The following is a 14,659-nucleotide window of genomic DNA, read 5'->3' as shown; positions in this document are numbered from 1 at the left end:
ATACGCCCAAACTGTTTGTTGAAACAATTGTTGCCCTATTCCCCCACCGTTCTAAACTTCAACGCCTTTCAGGTTTTCCAGTTATCCCGCTGTCCATGATAAACTTATTCGAGCGTAATGCCACGTTTGTTTTTTGATGTGCCTCGACACAATCCCTTGATAGAATGATGAAAAGAAAAAAAAAAAAAAAAAAAAAAGAGAAACAAAAATAGTAGACTTCTCTTCACCCGTGTCTAAAGGTGCACTTATCACCTCGAGCACACTTGCCTTGCTGCCAGAAAGTGCATGGCTTGGTCCCTATGAGAGCCTTGTTGGCAGGCTTATGGGGTGGCAGCGTACCCTTCTTTTTCCTGCCTTCCTTTCCGTGGTCACCTCCTCTGTCGCCTCTCGAATTATCGTTTCGATCCCAATCTCGTTCTCGCTCTCGCTCCCTCTCTCGCTCCGTCCCATGGCCAAATGATGACGGTGGTGGCGGAGGTGGAGGTGGCTGCTGGCCCTGTGCCATTTGAGTGAGCATCATTAGCTGCTGGTACGAAGGGTCGTTCGGGTTCAGGTAGCTAGTGATATTCGCAGCTTGCACCGCTGCAGCAGCTTGTTGAGGTTGGTTGATGGCTGCGAGAATCGACTGTAGTTGACCGTCGGGAATTTGGGATGGCGCTGGTGCTGCTGTCGACGGAATTTGGGGAATAGCTTGATGCTGCCCACCAGTCATCTGCTGCAGCAGTGCCATGTACGGGGCGTAATTCTGTTGCTGGGCAAACTGCGCCGTCGCCCAGTCTTGAGCCTGACCATTATTCGAGGGGTTCGCAGCGGCAGCAGCAGTAGCAGCGGCAATCTTAAGTGCGTTTGCTTCAGCTTCAGCTCTGGCCCGTGCTTCTTCTTCCTTCTTCTGTCTGACCACCACCTCCTTGTTATATCCAAACCACCATTCCCTGACCCTTTCTTGATCAAACGAAAGCCACTCTGGCGGTGCGGTTGCAGGAAACGGTTTGCTAATCAAGCTCCTCGCAACATCCTCGACAGCGTTTCCATTAAGTCGTACTGTCGGGTCGGTATAGTTGTAGGAACGCACAGTATCGCCGTATTGAACGGGGTTGGTTTCGCGCCAAGCCTTGGTCTTGTCTGACTGGAGCGCCGCAAGGACAAGTGCCTCTGCTGCGGGACCCAGGAGAAGCGGGAGCTGGTGATACGTTTGTCGGGGCTGTACAGAAGATGCAGGTTGCGAGGAGGGTACAGATGACGACGATACACCTCCCTGAAGCCGGCCGAGAATAGAGTCAAGCTTATTAGACGGGCTATTTTTGGCGTCGAGCCGCTTCATAGCAGAGCGTAGCGCCTCATCGAGTCCGTACTGCTGTTCATCTCGCCATCTAAGCTGGATTTCTTCATACTTGGCATCTTCTCGGGGGAGGTAGCCAGTCTTGGCTTCGGGATTCGTAGTTGCCGTCTCCGGAATAGGGGACTTCGGCGTTGGAGGAATGTCGTCAATGTCAGTGTAAATGGCCATAAGCTCTCTCTGCTCCCTCTCTGCGATTCGTTGCTGCTCGTCGGTCGTGAACGTCACAGTACCGCCACGCGTAACGTAGTTCTTACTCCGTACATCGTCGGCCAGCACTGAAAAGTCCATCTCGACCGGTCCCAACCAAGGCTGGTAAGGAATGTCGTCGTCGTCTTCGTCCTCTTCCACGTTTGCGCGCTGTTTCAGAACCATTCCCTCGGAGCGGTCATCAGCTGCGTCTCGTATCATGTTGCTCTCCCTGCCCTCGTCTTCTTCGTCGTCTTTGTGGAAGATTTTGACTTGCACAAGCTCTGATTCAGGCTTCCAGCTGACCCTTAGCTTTCGACGAGCCTCTTTACGAAGTCTTTTAGCTTTTTCTTCCGGCGCTTCTGGGGTATCAGACTCCCTTGTCTCTCTGACCACTGAGACAAGAGCTTCTGTCGCTTTAGGAGCGTTGATGGAGTCGAGCAGAGAAGCAATTCCCGACAAGGCGCTGGCGCTTTGTGTCGAAGATGCCTTTTGTGCGAGAGGCTTGGCTTCCACTTTGTTAGCAGCCGGCTTGCCAGCTTCCGCCTTTGCTACCGCTTTCTTGACGTCTATCTTGCTCTTATCATCACTAGACGCAGATGGACTGTCTGCCTCTGACTTGACCACTGGTTTTGGAACAGGCCGTGCTTTACCAGGCAGTATCGATGAGGGTGCTTTGGGTGGAATGATTCTCGATGCGGCTGGCGGGTGTATCTTTGGCTGGGCCAACTTCTTGCTGAGAGAGCTGTTACCGGGCTCCACCGCAATCTTTTTCACGGTCCGAGAGTCTGTGTCGTCGTCTCGACCTCGCTTGACTGAAGGAGCTTCTGTAGATGGCTTAACGCCAGCTTTAGCTCTGCTAGCTGCAGAGGTTCCGGTGTATCCCGTGGCCGTCTCTGACTCTGCAGTTTTGGTAGCCTTTTTCATATTCGCAGCAATTTCGCGTGCCATCTCCTTGACCTCATCATCGCCCTTATCTTCGAACCTTTTTCGAACTGTTTCAAAATTCGTCGTCTCGGCAATCTTCTTTGTCATGCGGAAATGAGTAAAAATTTCCAGTAATGCTTTGGGGAGCTTTCCGGAGAAGTCGCCTGCTTTAATTGATGAAATCATGGCATTGACGAGACTGAGAACCAGTTTCTGGTGGCCTCCGAGGTTATCCAAGACGCTGTCGTCGGCATGCTCAATGGTGACGTCGAGGGCGCGGTAGAAGGCCTCTTTCTTCTGCTCTGCTAGGTGCTTTAGCTCTGCAAGTTCGGCATCCGGCACCTTGTTCTTAACCGCAGCGTCCACGTCCAACTTGGCCTTGTTCATTTCGCCACGGAGCTTGATAAAGAATTCACCCGCTTGCTGAACTCTTCCAGCGATAAGAGCATTTGTACGAGCAACAGAGGCCTCAATATGGACAATTCCAATGGCATCCCAGGCAGCGGCTTCGGCAGGATCAGTTGGGCGGATGGGTGAGCGGATCTAGAAAATTGTTAGCGGTGTACAAATTCATTCAGCCCAGCAATATAAAAGAACATACCGGCTTTGCTCGGTCATCCTCCTGTTCCTTCTTAGCCCTCTTTTCCGCCTTGTTCTTCGAAGCTTCGTCGGATTTGAGCTGCTCTTTGAAAGCATCTGCAGATGAGTTAGTATCGTCTACAGTCACATAAAAAGCCAAGATTTCCTTCAACATACGTGGATACTCGGTGTATTTTGGTCTGCGTTTACCGAGAGCATTCATAGAGCGGTCATATTCATCCAGTAACTGGCTTGCTTCGTCTCGTCGTTCGTCCAAACCGCCCTTTTCCGCAGATGGCCGATATTGAATGGTAAATTTACCCTGAATTTCGCAAGGCAGGTATCCAAGCTCGGGAATCGCGGGACGGTCGTGGCGTGGCGGCAGGGCAATGCAAGGAGTCAACTTGTCATAGCTCTTGGGTGCTGTGTGAAGGAAGAGGATGTTAGTTAGACGTGGGAGGCAAGGAAGAAGAGAGCTCATAGTGCCTGGCAATTTCTTACCTGGAATTTTAATAGTCCCATCATACACTAGGTGTGGAAGTCCATTAATTGAAGGATATTTGATCTGTGCAGCCTTGGTCCGCTTCGCAAACTGGGCCATGAGTTGCGCCTCTTCCTCTGACGGTACGGGAACGGACAGGATTTCGGATTCTTCGCCTCTTCTTCCAAGAGCATCGACCGGGAGATCTATAGGATACGCCGGCTGCTCCAGAACTATCGGCTCGGCAGCACTCTTCGTCATGCGCTTCCTTTTCTTTGGCGCCCCCTCCATCACCGTTTGGCCAATAGAAGCAGAGGTTGCTACGATGCCGCTATTAATCGGCTGCTGGGATACTCCATATTGTATACCTGGAGCAGCACCGGCATTCGTCGCTAGCGTAGGATGGTTGGAGGATGGCTGAAGAGGTTGTGCCGGTTGCTGTACAGGCGTACCTTGAGGGGGTGTAGCATATGCATTTGCCTTTTGGGGTGCATATCCTTGCTGTGAATTATACTGAGGATTTGGCTGCTGATAGACCAAGTTATTATTTAGCTGGTATTGATCACCCTGTCCACCAACAGCGGCTGGGAAGGGCTGTCCCTGGTGATATGGCTGCTGCTGTTGGTGTTGAACCGGCACTGACTGCGGTGCCTGCCTGAACTGGTGGCCCTGGGGATATCCCCCTTGCAAGTTATCAAACTGCTGGACGGGAGTGTGGCTTCCTTGACGAGTTGGCTGAGACACTTGCTGAGGCTGGCGGTTAAAGGGAACGGCAGGATCGTACAGCTGCTCGTTCTGAGGAGCGAATGCAAATTCATGCTGCGTGAACTGAGCTGACGTATGCGGGTGGCTCTGAACTTGTCCCATATGGCCAATTCCATCTCCACCCAGGTTGACCTTTGGCTGGTGTCCATATAAATCAGGGTGAATATTACTGAAAGCAGGATCCATCACATCTTGACCCGGCTGCGAGTACTGTTGGTTCAAAGAAAGAGCGCCATGGCCAGCATGGAATGGGGCTTGGCTGGAGGCAGCAGAGTGAAGGCCTCCAGCAAGAAAGGCATTTCCCTGGTGGGACGCTTCAAAGAAGTTGGACGTGGATGGATCCTGCTGATTTAAATGAGGGTATGAGCCCTGCTCAGTTGCCGGCTGTGACCAGGCCTGGTTAGGATCGAACTGGTTGCCTTGGTTTTGATATGTGTAGCCGGACTGCCAGGAATTATGCCCGTCATTTGCGCCATTCTGGCCGGAGCCAGACCAGGACTGCATTTTCGGACAATTATATCTGGTACAGGCAGCAACATACGCAAATCATAGAAACAGATGGATCAGATTCTAGAACTATTAAGATTCCATCAGTAACCGAGGAGATGATTGATTTTGTTTACTCCATCATTCAAGGGAAAGCAAAGGGAAAGTTTCGGTTCTGTTAATGTGACGTCGATGCTAGAAACGCGAGCTGCGAATGTCGCGTGGGTGTGGCTGTGGCGTTCATGCAGAAGTGCTGCAGGGCGGATGTGAGGCGGTGCAACCAAAGCTCTAAGTACTCACCCGAAGAGTTTGATGTGTGACGGTACTTGGCACAAGCCACTCGAGGCCTAGCGGGAGATTGTCGGCAGAGTTCGGCAGCAGAGCGCTAGTACGGAAAAGGGCAAATTGCATGGACAAGGGGTGGTAGGGCGAGTTCTGTTGAAGGAAAAAGAGGGTGGGTTAGCATTTTGCAGAGAAAGATGAAGGTGAGACGGGAGTGAAGAGAACTGCAATAGCTTCATGAGGAAAAGGGAAAATGAAAAATGAAAAATGAAGCTGTCGGCGGTATGACGCAGTTGAGCAGAACAAAGGCGAGACGAGATGCCAGTCTGCAATTTGACGCGAAGCATTGATGGAAAGGTAAAAGTTGCCAGTACAGAGGGTGGAGCGCCGTCGCTAGCCAAGGATCGGCAAGGCAAGCAAACAATAGAGCATGTGTGTCGCCATCAAGGTGACAAGGCGCCAGGCGGATTAAGGACAAGAAAAAAGAAAAAGAGCTGCTTGGATCGAAAATAATTGGAAGATGATTTTCGAAATAGCTTCTTTTTCTCTTCTTGTTTTCTTCTCTTTTTTTTCCTTTTCCATTTTAAATGCCGGTCGGAGTGCTGACAGACGGAGAGCAGGCATGTCCCGATCCCGGTTGTGACAAAAGGCATCCCCAAAGCCTCCAAGTGACGCCGCCACGACAGCCCAAGGTGGGCGTCGCGTGATTGGCAACCTGCCGATGGGCTGCGACAAGGCGCAACGACACGGTACTTTAATCGCCTTGCCGACATCTCGCAGCCTTTCACATCTAGACCCGGGCGCGGCTAGGATGCAGGCACGGCGGAACACTGCTCGTCAGGCCTCAACGATAACACACCCTCTTGGCGGCTGGAGCTCCCTGATTTTTTACAGAGAGGCCCATGTCCAACACCATTCAAGGCCGAGGCCGCGCAAGTCGCTTTGCTCAACGTCTCGCATTTTAATGGTAACAAAAGGATTATAGAGAGCGCGGCCCATGGATTTTGATCATGGCCGTCACGCGATACAAAAAGGGCCGCTCCAACATCATGGCCGCGCCAACGCCAGACAGACGCTTGCGCAGGCAAAGAAAGTAGAAGAAAGAAAACCGCTCTCGGGAAGAAGATGAAGGGGCTTGCATGTTGCGGGCTGCAGACAGGTATCGGGGGAAATGAGTGCTAGAGGGGATTGGAGGAGGTGGGCATACCCTGCGGCTGCTGCACTTGACGCAGCAGATTGATTTCTATCCTGTTCACAGCCTACTCTGTACTCGTACTCGGTAGAAACAGAAACTTCATGGCCCCCTTTGCCGCCAGGTGTTTACAGTATTATCCGGAGGCGAACACGTAGCTCGCCCTCTCCCAGCCGTGCAAGACGCACCAGGAAAGTAAGGGGGGTGGGAAACAACAGAAAAGTGCCGTCGCGGGAGTTATTGGTCGCGAATTCCCTCTTCTCGAAGCGCCAGCGGTCTAGACACGACGTTCCTCGATGGCGCCGATGCTGGACTTGTCGCAACCCGATGGGGACGGGAGATTGATGTTGACGGAGCGTTGTCGATGCTTGTAAAAAGTCGTGTTTGGTAGACAAGCCGTGCTGGCTGGCCGCCCCAGAAGTCAGGCACCAACGCGCCCGGAATCGTGCTTTGCCGGGGGCATGTCATAGTGGAGCTCCACCTTGGAAGGCTCAAATGTTGACCGGCAGCTCGGCCATTCAGTCGGTCCGCGACACGCCACAGCAGCTACTGCCCAGCAGGTGTTGTTAGCGTGCAAGTCAGTGACCTGCTGGGGGGCAGTTATAGCGGGAGAGCTCCGTTTCGCAGCTGGCTTTGGGGGGATAATTCGATATCGTGGCCTCAAGCTCAGACTCTGCTCAACAATCGGCGCAAACTCCATTTGGCTGCGGATTTCTCTTCTTTTGTGCTCGGTGATCACATGCGCATGTGTACCAACGATTGATTTCGATCCTTGCATAGTTGCGGAGCAGTGAGCGAGTCCTTGGCCGTCTCCAATTGCGTTGCCTCGCAAGTCGGGATTACTCCCCATACCTACGTATCTACTATATACAACAACTCGAGCTCCCTCCGACCATGGCATCCAAAGCAAACTCTCTGCGGGATCGCCAGATAGGTGAGAAAAGCTTGGCTAGCATTGTGTGCGGTGTCCAATTCTGACAACCTGGTGTGCTGCAGCATCTCTCAAAAAGATCCTCAACCTCAACGAAACCATCGAGTCGAGCGAGACGGAAGAAGCCCATGCCAACGGATTGCTGGCCCCCGTTGCCCCGATTCTCGACGCTGAAGGAAACCCCATTTGGAAAGTCCTCGTCTTCGATGACCTTGGTAGAGATGTAATCAGCAGTGTCATGCGCGTCAGCGACTTGCGCTCTATGGGAGTGACAATGCACATGTTAGTATCATATTTGATGTCTACGACAATGCGAGACCGCGTCTAATTGTTCGCCACACAGGCATATCGGCACTCCGCGATATCCCATACCCGACGTCCCAGTCATATATCTGCTCGAGCCGAATGCGCGGAACCTACAGCTCATGACTGAAGATTTACAAAAGGGACTGTACTCGCCGGCTTACGTCAACTTCCTGTCCTCTCTTCCTCGAGTCTTGCTAGAAGAGTTCGCCACACAAACGGCTGAAGCAGGGACGTCGGACAAGATTGCGCAGCTCTTTGACCAATATCTGAACTTTATTGTTGCCGAGCCGGATCTCTTCAGCTTGGGGATGCAAAACGAGCACACATATTGGGCTCTCAACAGTGCAAAGACAAGCGATGCCGAGCTGGATGCGGTGGTGGATAGGATTGTCAGTGGTCTTTTCAGCGTTGTGGTGACCATGGGTGAGTCGAGACAATCGAGTATATTGCGAGAGGATCCATATATTGACTTGCATCGTTCTAGGCGTTATTCCAATCATTCGCTGCCCCAAGGGTGCCGCCGCAGAGATGGTTGCGCAACGGCTCGACCGCAAGCTCCGAGATCATATTCTAAACTCAAAAGATAACCTATTCTCCAACGCGCGACCTACAGCAGCCGGCACTCCAAGTTCTAGGCCAGTACTTATCCTCCTCGACCGCAACGTTGACTTGATACCCATGCTGTCGCATTCATGGACGTATCAATCTCTTGTACACGATGTTCTCTCTATCAAACTCAACCGTATCACAATCGAGTCACCAGTTGATGAGAGCAACCCCGCCAAGGGCACGTCAAAGAAGGGTTACGACTTGACTGCCAACGATTTCTTTTGGATCAAGAATGCCGGTGTCCCATTCCCGCAGGTGGCAGAGGATATCGACGCAGAATTAACCAAGTATAAGGAGGAAACAGCTGCCATCACGAAGACGACGGGAGTGTCGAGCTTGGAAGACTTGCAAAACGATACGAGTGCAAGCGCACAGCACCTCAAGGCTGCGATAACATTGTTGCCAGAGATGCGGGAGCGTAAAAGCATTCTGGACATGCACATGAACATTCTGGCGGCGTTATTATCTGGTATCAAGGATCGACAGCTGGATAACTACTTCCAGACGGAGGAAAACGTTATGAAGCAAACAAAGGCTCAGATTTTGGAAATCATCAAGGACGAGAATAAGGGCAACAATCCTACAGACAAGCTACGGCTGTTTATCATTTGGTTCCTGAGCACGGAACAAGAAGTCGGGCGGGCCGATTTTGAGTCGTTTGAGAAGGCTCTCGAAGCAGCGGGCGCAGATGTTTCATCTCTGTCCTACGTTCGACAGTGAGTTATAGATGGCTTATGGCAACTATGGTTACGAGTGTGTTTGCTAACAATGAATTAGAGTACGGGCTACTACCAAGATGACACAACTGACCACCATCAACAACAACTCCAACCAGCAAGCCGCTTCGTCTGACCTATTTGGACGATTTTCCTCCATTTCCTCCCGCTTGACAGACCGCCTCAAGGAGACTGGTGTCCCATCTGGCCTAACATCGAACTTTGATTCTCTGATTAGCGGAGTTAAGAACTTTTTACCAGCGGATCGTGACCTCACGATTACCAAGATTGTCGAGTCTATTATGGAGCCCTCCACGGCCTCATCTTCGGCAATTGCCAAGACGGAGAACTACCTGTACTTTGATCCTCGCTCTGCCAATGCGCGAGGTACCATGCCACCACCGAGCGCCATTCGATCCGGCGGGGCAGGAAGTGCACCGGGCGGCCTCCCGGGATCACAAGCTGGCCAAACGGCAAGCTTTGGACAACGACGGCAGGGCTTTAGTGAAGCGGTCGTCTTCACAGTTGGCGGCGGCAGCATGGAGGAATATGGAAACCTACACGAGTGGGTTAGCAGAACAAGCGGGGATCGTGCTCGCAAGCGGGTAGTATACGGCAGCACGGAGATGATTAACGCTTCACAATTCATCAGCGAAGAGTTGGAGAGGCTGGGCAAGGAGGTATCATCGTGATTGGTGAGAGAGGATTGGGATGAGTTGCATTTACGGCAGATGGAGAGCAGCAGAAAAAACAATGACAGGTGTCAGGCAAAGGAAACAGTTCCAACGGCGGGTTAGTTGATATCAAGCTAAAATGTGGTGGTGTTGAGCACTATGTAAAGCATATACAGTAATGGACGAATAATATTAGAAGAGCCGACAGAGAAATGAAGCAAGGCTCAAACAAATAACCATTGTCTAAGTTGAAGATGTGAATATGATGAAATACCTGCTAATTGACATCAAATGGTATATCTAATACTGATGCAAGTATGTGAATTCGGTCTCTTGGTCATTGATCTGTAATTCAATGTTTGCTATGTTACCCTGTAATTGCAGCGTTGGAAGCTGTTGATCCAAATTGACCAACGGACGCTACTGCAGCCTGGCGTCGCCTCAATGACACGAGCTGCATCGAAATGCCGTTGAAACAGCGCCCTTTAGTGCCTGTGCAGGCCCTGGAGCACCTGCAGCACTCGCCAGTAGCGCCAACCTCCAGCGCGTCTCAAGACGGGCAAAAATTGAATTTGATCGAGTCGGTTGATCCAATGAATTGATGCTAACGAAGAGCATCGCGCCGAACGCCCCTTTGCTTTTCCATCAGCCTCCTTTGACGCTTCATCCTTTCGTTACCACCCACTTTTTTTTCTTTTCTGTCATAATGCGTTAACGACCTCTCTCTCTTCCTTTCTTTTTCCTCTTCCATCGTCAATGCCATCGGCCAACACATCTCTTCTCGGGTCTGCTACGAACTCATAGTCGTTCATTTTGAAAACGCATTTGTTGCTCCGGATACATCGCGCGACTGCTCTCGAATCAACGCCGGAATCGCGCATTCCGCACCGCATTCACGATAGCTTCATCAACCCTGCCAATCCACCCCCATCCAGCCGCCGCGATGGCTGATTCCCCAGCCAAAGCCGACGGCGGCTCCGAGCGGAGGCCAGCGGGCTACAAGTCGTGGAAAAAGAAGTATCGGAAGATGCGTATCGTCTTCGACCACAAGATGCACGAGTGCGAGGAGCTGCACAAGCAAGAGGCCAAGGCCGCCAACACGGTGAAGCGCTTGGCCATAGAGAATGAGTATGTGCAATTCCTGCAGTCCTTAATCACCACGAGTCGGAATTACATTCTAACCCGTCATTCCCTACCTGCAGCCGGCTACTGGACCTTCTCCTCGAAGTCAACAATTCTCCGCAGATTCCTACAGACCGACGGATAGACCTGTCTCTCAAGCCTCCCTCAGACGACAACGCCCTCTGCTTGCCCATGGACCGTGATCGCAGCAAGGACAAGGAGGCTGCTATGAAGAAACTCGAGCAGTTGCTCAGCGACATCCCCCATTCGACTTATGACTCAGCTAAAGAGACCAAATCCTCGTTCCTTGCCGACTTGGGTGCTCCCGATGGCGAGTCCCATCCTGCACATTTCCTCTCGGCCGACGATATTGACGACTACATCTACCTCGTCGATACGGGAATCGACCCTGACTCAACCTTGCCCACGATGGCGCCGCTCGCCCACCCCATTGCGCGTCCCCCCTCAAATCCTCAGACCAAGAACCCTACTAGTGTCACAAATTGGCTGCGGAAACATGCACCAAAGATCTTCCTCCAAGACGGAGAGACGCATGGTGATGGCGACGACGAGGCCGCGGGCGCTGGCACGGGCGCTGGCGGTGGAAGCAGTCACGCCAGCGCGCGAAAGCCACGCGGAAGTGCTAAAGGCGAGCGCGGCGGCAGTAAAGCCAGCGGCAAGGGCAAGAAGGCTGGCGCGGCGGCGCGGCTCAGTGCTGCGGCTGAGCGCGGAGACGGCGATGCCAGCATGGACGACGATGGCGATTTCGGAGCGACACCCGCGGCCCGCAGCAGCAAGCGCAAGAGGGACGACGATACCGGATACAAGCCCAGAGGGTCTTCAAGCCGGCCGACTAAAAAGAAGCGGAAGAGTGATGTCGAGGCAACGCCCACAGCGCGTAAATCCAAGAAGGACGCTGCGGCAGCGAGCAAGGACGAATAAGGAGTTCCCTGGTGATCATTTCTTTGGGGATCATGCACTTGAGAGATATGGTTATTTGCGCGGCCATAATGGCATGCACTATCATCAAAGTTTTATGCTGTTATCTGGTCTCGGCTCTACTCATGACGTCTGGAAGAAATCGGAATTGCCTTTGTTTCTGCTCTCGCAGATTTGTTACCACCCCTTTGTTATCCTGCCAATTGGCATGGAAACAAAGCGAGGACGTTGTTGGTTTTTCTTCCTAAGAAGAACTAACCTTTGCATTTGCCAGACTCACAAGAAGAGAGAGGAGCCAACAAGGCTAATGAAAACCTCGGGCTTCAGGCGGGAGGCGGATGTGTTTGGATGCCCTCTTCAGAGGGGAACTGTCGGATGTTTTTTACTTTACGTGTAATTCTTCATGCCGCTTTCTTTTTTCTTTTTTCTTCTTTTTTATTCCCTAAAAAACTCGGATGTGTTGGTAATAATAGATGTACTCTAGCAAAAAACAGAAATTGAAACCACGAGGAATCAATCAATCCTGATATGAAGTAAAGTGATGACTGTAGCTTATACACACGAAAACTGAGACGATAATGTTGGACCTGTCGGACTGAATGCCTTTTTTTTTTTGCTTCTTCAACGCTGTGTTTCATTTCTAGACAACTCAACAAATGGTCTTTGAACAAAACAATTCTATGTACATGACATCTCTATAGAAATACTTGATACATAGTGGTATACAATTGCGCTCATTTCGTCCCCTCTTTTAAACATCATCTCCCTTGTTGTTTTTTCCCTCCTCTCTCTATCCTAGCAGAGATTCGGTTATTGTGTGCTTTTTTCTTCTTTGTGTCAAATCACGCTCATCGTCTTAGTAAACCGAGATATCAAAATCCCAATTTACAGCTTAGCGCCAAGCATAGACTTGAGCCTCCTCTCAACGGCATCCATGTACTCATTCGTAGTAACATAGTCCTCACGACCAGTCTTGCCGCACGCCAGGGCGAGATCCTTGGTCATGATGCCGTCAACATCAACAGTGTCAACACAAGCCTTCTCGAGGCTCTCGGCGAAAGCGACGAGCTCGGGGGTGTTGTCGAGCTTGCCGCGCTGGACGAGGCCGCGGGTCCAGGCGAAGATGGAGGCGATGGGGTTGGTGGAGGTCTCGCGGCCCTTTTGGTGCTCGCGGTAGTGGCGGGTGACGGTGCCGTGGGCGGCCTCGGACTCGAAGGTCTTGCCGTCGGGGGTGATGAGGACCGAGGTCATGAGGCCGAGGGAGCCGAAGCCCTGGGCGACAATGTCGGACTGGACGTCGCCGTCGTAGTCTGCAAAAGTCAGTCATTTTGCCCATTTTTGGAATCAAGGGGGATAGAAAGAGGGAGAATGCTTACTCTTGAGAGCCATGATGTAGCCGCCAGAGCTCTTGATCATCTGGGCGACCATGTCGTCAATCAGACGGTGCTCGTACCAGATGCCCTTGGCCTCGAACTCGGACTTGTACTTGGTGTCGTAAATCTCCTGGAAGATGTCCTTGAAGCGGCCGTCGTACTTCTTGAGGATGGTGTTCTTGGTGCTCATGTACAGGGGCAACTTCTTGTCCAAGGCCAGCTTGAACGAGGCGTGAGCGAAACCGGTGATGGATTCGTCAGTGTTGTACTGAGTCTGGGAAACACCGCCGCCCTCCTTGAACTGGAAGACCTCAATCTCCTCGGGCTTGCCGCCCTCGGGGGTGAAGACCATGCTCAGCTTGCCCGGGCCGGGGATGACTCGGTCCTTGGCGCGGTACTGGTCGCCAAAGGCGTGACGGCCGATGATGATGGGCTGCTTCCAGCCGGGGACGAGACGGGGGACGCGGGGGATGACGATGGGCTCGCGGAAGACGGTGCCGCCGAGAGCGTTTCGGATGGTGCCGTTGGGAGAGAGCCACACTAGAATATGAGTTAGAGGAGCTTATAAGAGGAATTGACAAGAATTTCAGGAGAAGCAACTTACTCTGCTTGAGGTTAAACTCCTTGACACGGGCCTCATCAGGGGTGATGGTGGCGCACTTGACGCCGACAGAGTACTTCTTGATGGCCTCGGCCGCATCCAGAGTGACCTGGTCGTTTGTCTCGTCACGGTACTCGAGCCCCAGGTCGTAGTACTTGAGGTCAATGTCGAGATAGGGGTAGATGAAGCGGTCCTTGATGCTCTGCCAGATGATGCGGGTCATCTCGTCGCCGTCCAGCTCGACGACGGGGTTCTGGACCTTGATCTTGCTTGCGGTGGCCATGGTGCGAGCGGCCATGGACAGAGTCTGGACTGCGCCGAAGGAGGGTCGAAGAGGTCGGAGAGGCTGGAGAGGACGGAGGGCGGCGCGGCGGGAGAGGGAGGCGAGGAGGCGAGGAGCTGCACTCATGATGGGCGAAAAAGGGGAGAGGAAGAAGTGGATGTGAATATAGGTTATTTCAAAGAATCAGAGGCTGCTTAGCCTTGGACCAAGAGGCTCGGTATAATTGGCGTGGGCGAGTGTTTCCCGAGGTAACTGTCGCAAAAGATGAAGCCGATAGCGGGACGATCTATGGTATAGCCGGAAGATGCCAGAGGTAGCTAGCTGTATTCCTCCTCTTTTGTCTTTTTTTATGGTTTAATCTTGTTTCGTATGATTCGCTTTGTACAGATTCTGTCTTGCGACAGCGCGTATATCAAAGGCGAAACCGGAGGCGTTGTTGCGACCAAGCTGTTGGCTCAAGCTGTTTATTTTGGTGGCGAAGCCGAAGCACAACGATAGCCGATGCGATGCGATCAAAAGGTGGGGTGCAGCAACACGGATCGGAGAACGCGCGGGGAGCCGAACGGAGATCGACTTTTCGATTACAGTACAACGCTGCTGAGGGGGGGAAGAATGTCGAGGTTAGCGAAGGAGGACGGGAATTGATGGGGGTTTATATGTCTAATTGTGTGACGCATACAACATACCTTTTTGGAGAGTGACAGCCAACGAGACCGGGAATAAGAGAGACGCGAGAAAAAAAAAGATTGAGAGAAGCAATCGTCGTTATCAATTAGTCGATATCGATATGACGGGCGCCGACAAACGGAGCTGGACCCATGAGAAGCCCATAATTTCACTACGGCGATGCAGATATTACTATGAACTA

At 52.1% G+C, this 14,659-nt stretch overlaps 4 protein-coding genes across 4 annotated transcripts; 2 read left to right on the top strand and 2 right to left on the bottom strand.

The window, feature by feature from the left end:
* Positions 1 to 223: 223 nt before the first annotated feature.
* Positions 224 to 4,781, bottom strand: T069G_04220 (uncharacterized protein; the record flags this gene model as incomplete). The annotated part of the gene is made up of 9 exons (XM_056171430.1): positions 224 to 297; positions 340 to 2,014; positions 2,081 to 2,226; positions 2,278 to 2,995; positions 3,054 to 3,148; positions 3,209 to 3,454; positions 3,533 to 3,880; positions 3,965 to 4,040; positions 4,092 to 4,781. The coding sequence occupies 9 exons, from the start codon at positions 4,779 to 4,781 to the stop codon at positions 224 to 226; spliced, it is 4,068 nt and encodes a 1,355-aa protein (XP_056032322.1).
* Positions 4,782 to 7,131: 2,350 nt separating this feature from the next.
* Positions 7,132 to 9,491, top strand: T069G_04219 (sec1 family domain-containing protein; the record flags this gene model as incomplete). Its single annotated transcript, XM_056171429.1, has 5 exons — positions 7,132 to 7,171; positions 7,234 to 7,450; positions 7,512 to 7,897; positions 7,959 to 8,799; positions 8,861 to 9,491. 5 exons carry the CDS (start codon positions 7,132 to 7,134, stop codon positions 9,489 to 9,491), a joined length of 2,115 nt encoding a protein of 704 aa, XP_056032321.1.
* Positions 9,492 to 10,416: 925 nt separating this feature from the next.
* Positions 10,417 to 11,537, top strand: T069G_04218 (IEC3 subunit of the ino80 complex, chromatin re-modelling domain-containing protein; the record flags this gene model as incomplete). The annotated part of the gene is made up of 3 exons (XM_056171428.1): positions 10,417 to 10,601; positions 10,676 to 11,151; positions 11,245 to 11,537. 3 exons carry the CDS (start codon positions 10,417 to 10,419, stop codon positions 11,535 to 11,537), a joined length of 954 nt encoding a protein of 317 aa, XP_056032320.1.
* Positions 11,538 to 12,419: 882 nt separating this feature from the next.
* T069G_04217 (isocitrate/isopropylmalate dehydrogenase domain-containing protein) lies at positions 12,420 to 13,917 on the bottom strand (the record flags this gene model as incomplete). The annotated part of the gene is made up of 3 exons (XM_056171427.1): positions 12,420 to 12,844; positions 12,911 to 13,447; positions 13,512 to 13,917. 3 exons carry the CDS (start codon positions 13,915 to 13,917, stop codon positions 12,420 to 12,422), a joined length of 1,368 nt encoding a protein of 455 aa, XP_056032319.1.
* Positions 13,918 to 14,659: the final 742 nt, after the last annotated feature.

Source organism: Trichoderma breve, chromosome 2 (assembly GCF_028502605.1).
Source record: "Trichoderma breve strain T069 chromosome 2, whole genome shotgun sequence".
NCBI lineage: Eukaryota > Fungi > Ascomycota > Sordariomycetes > Hypocreales > Hypocreaceae > Trichoderma > Trichoderma breve.
Note: the sequence above shows the minus strand (reverse complement) of the source record. Positions and strands in the feature narration are given on the sequence as shown.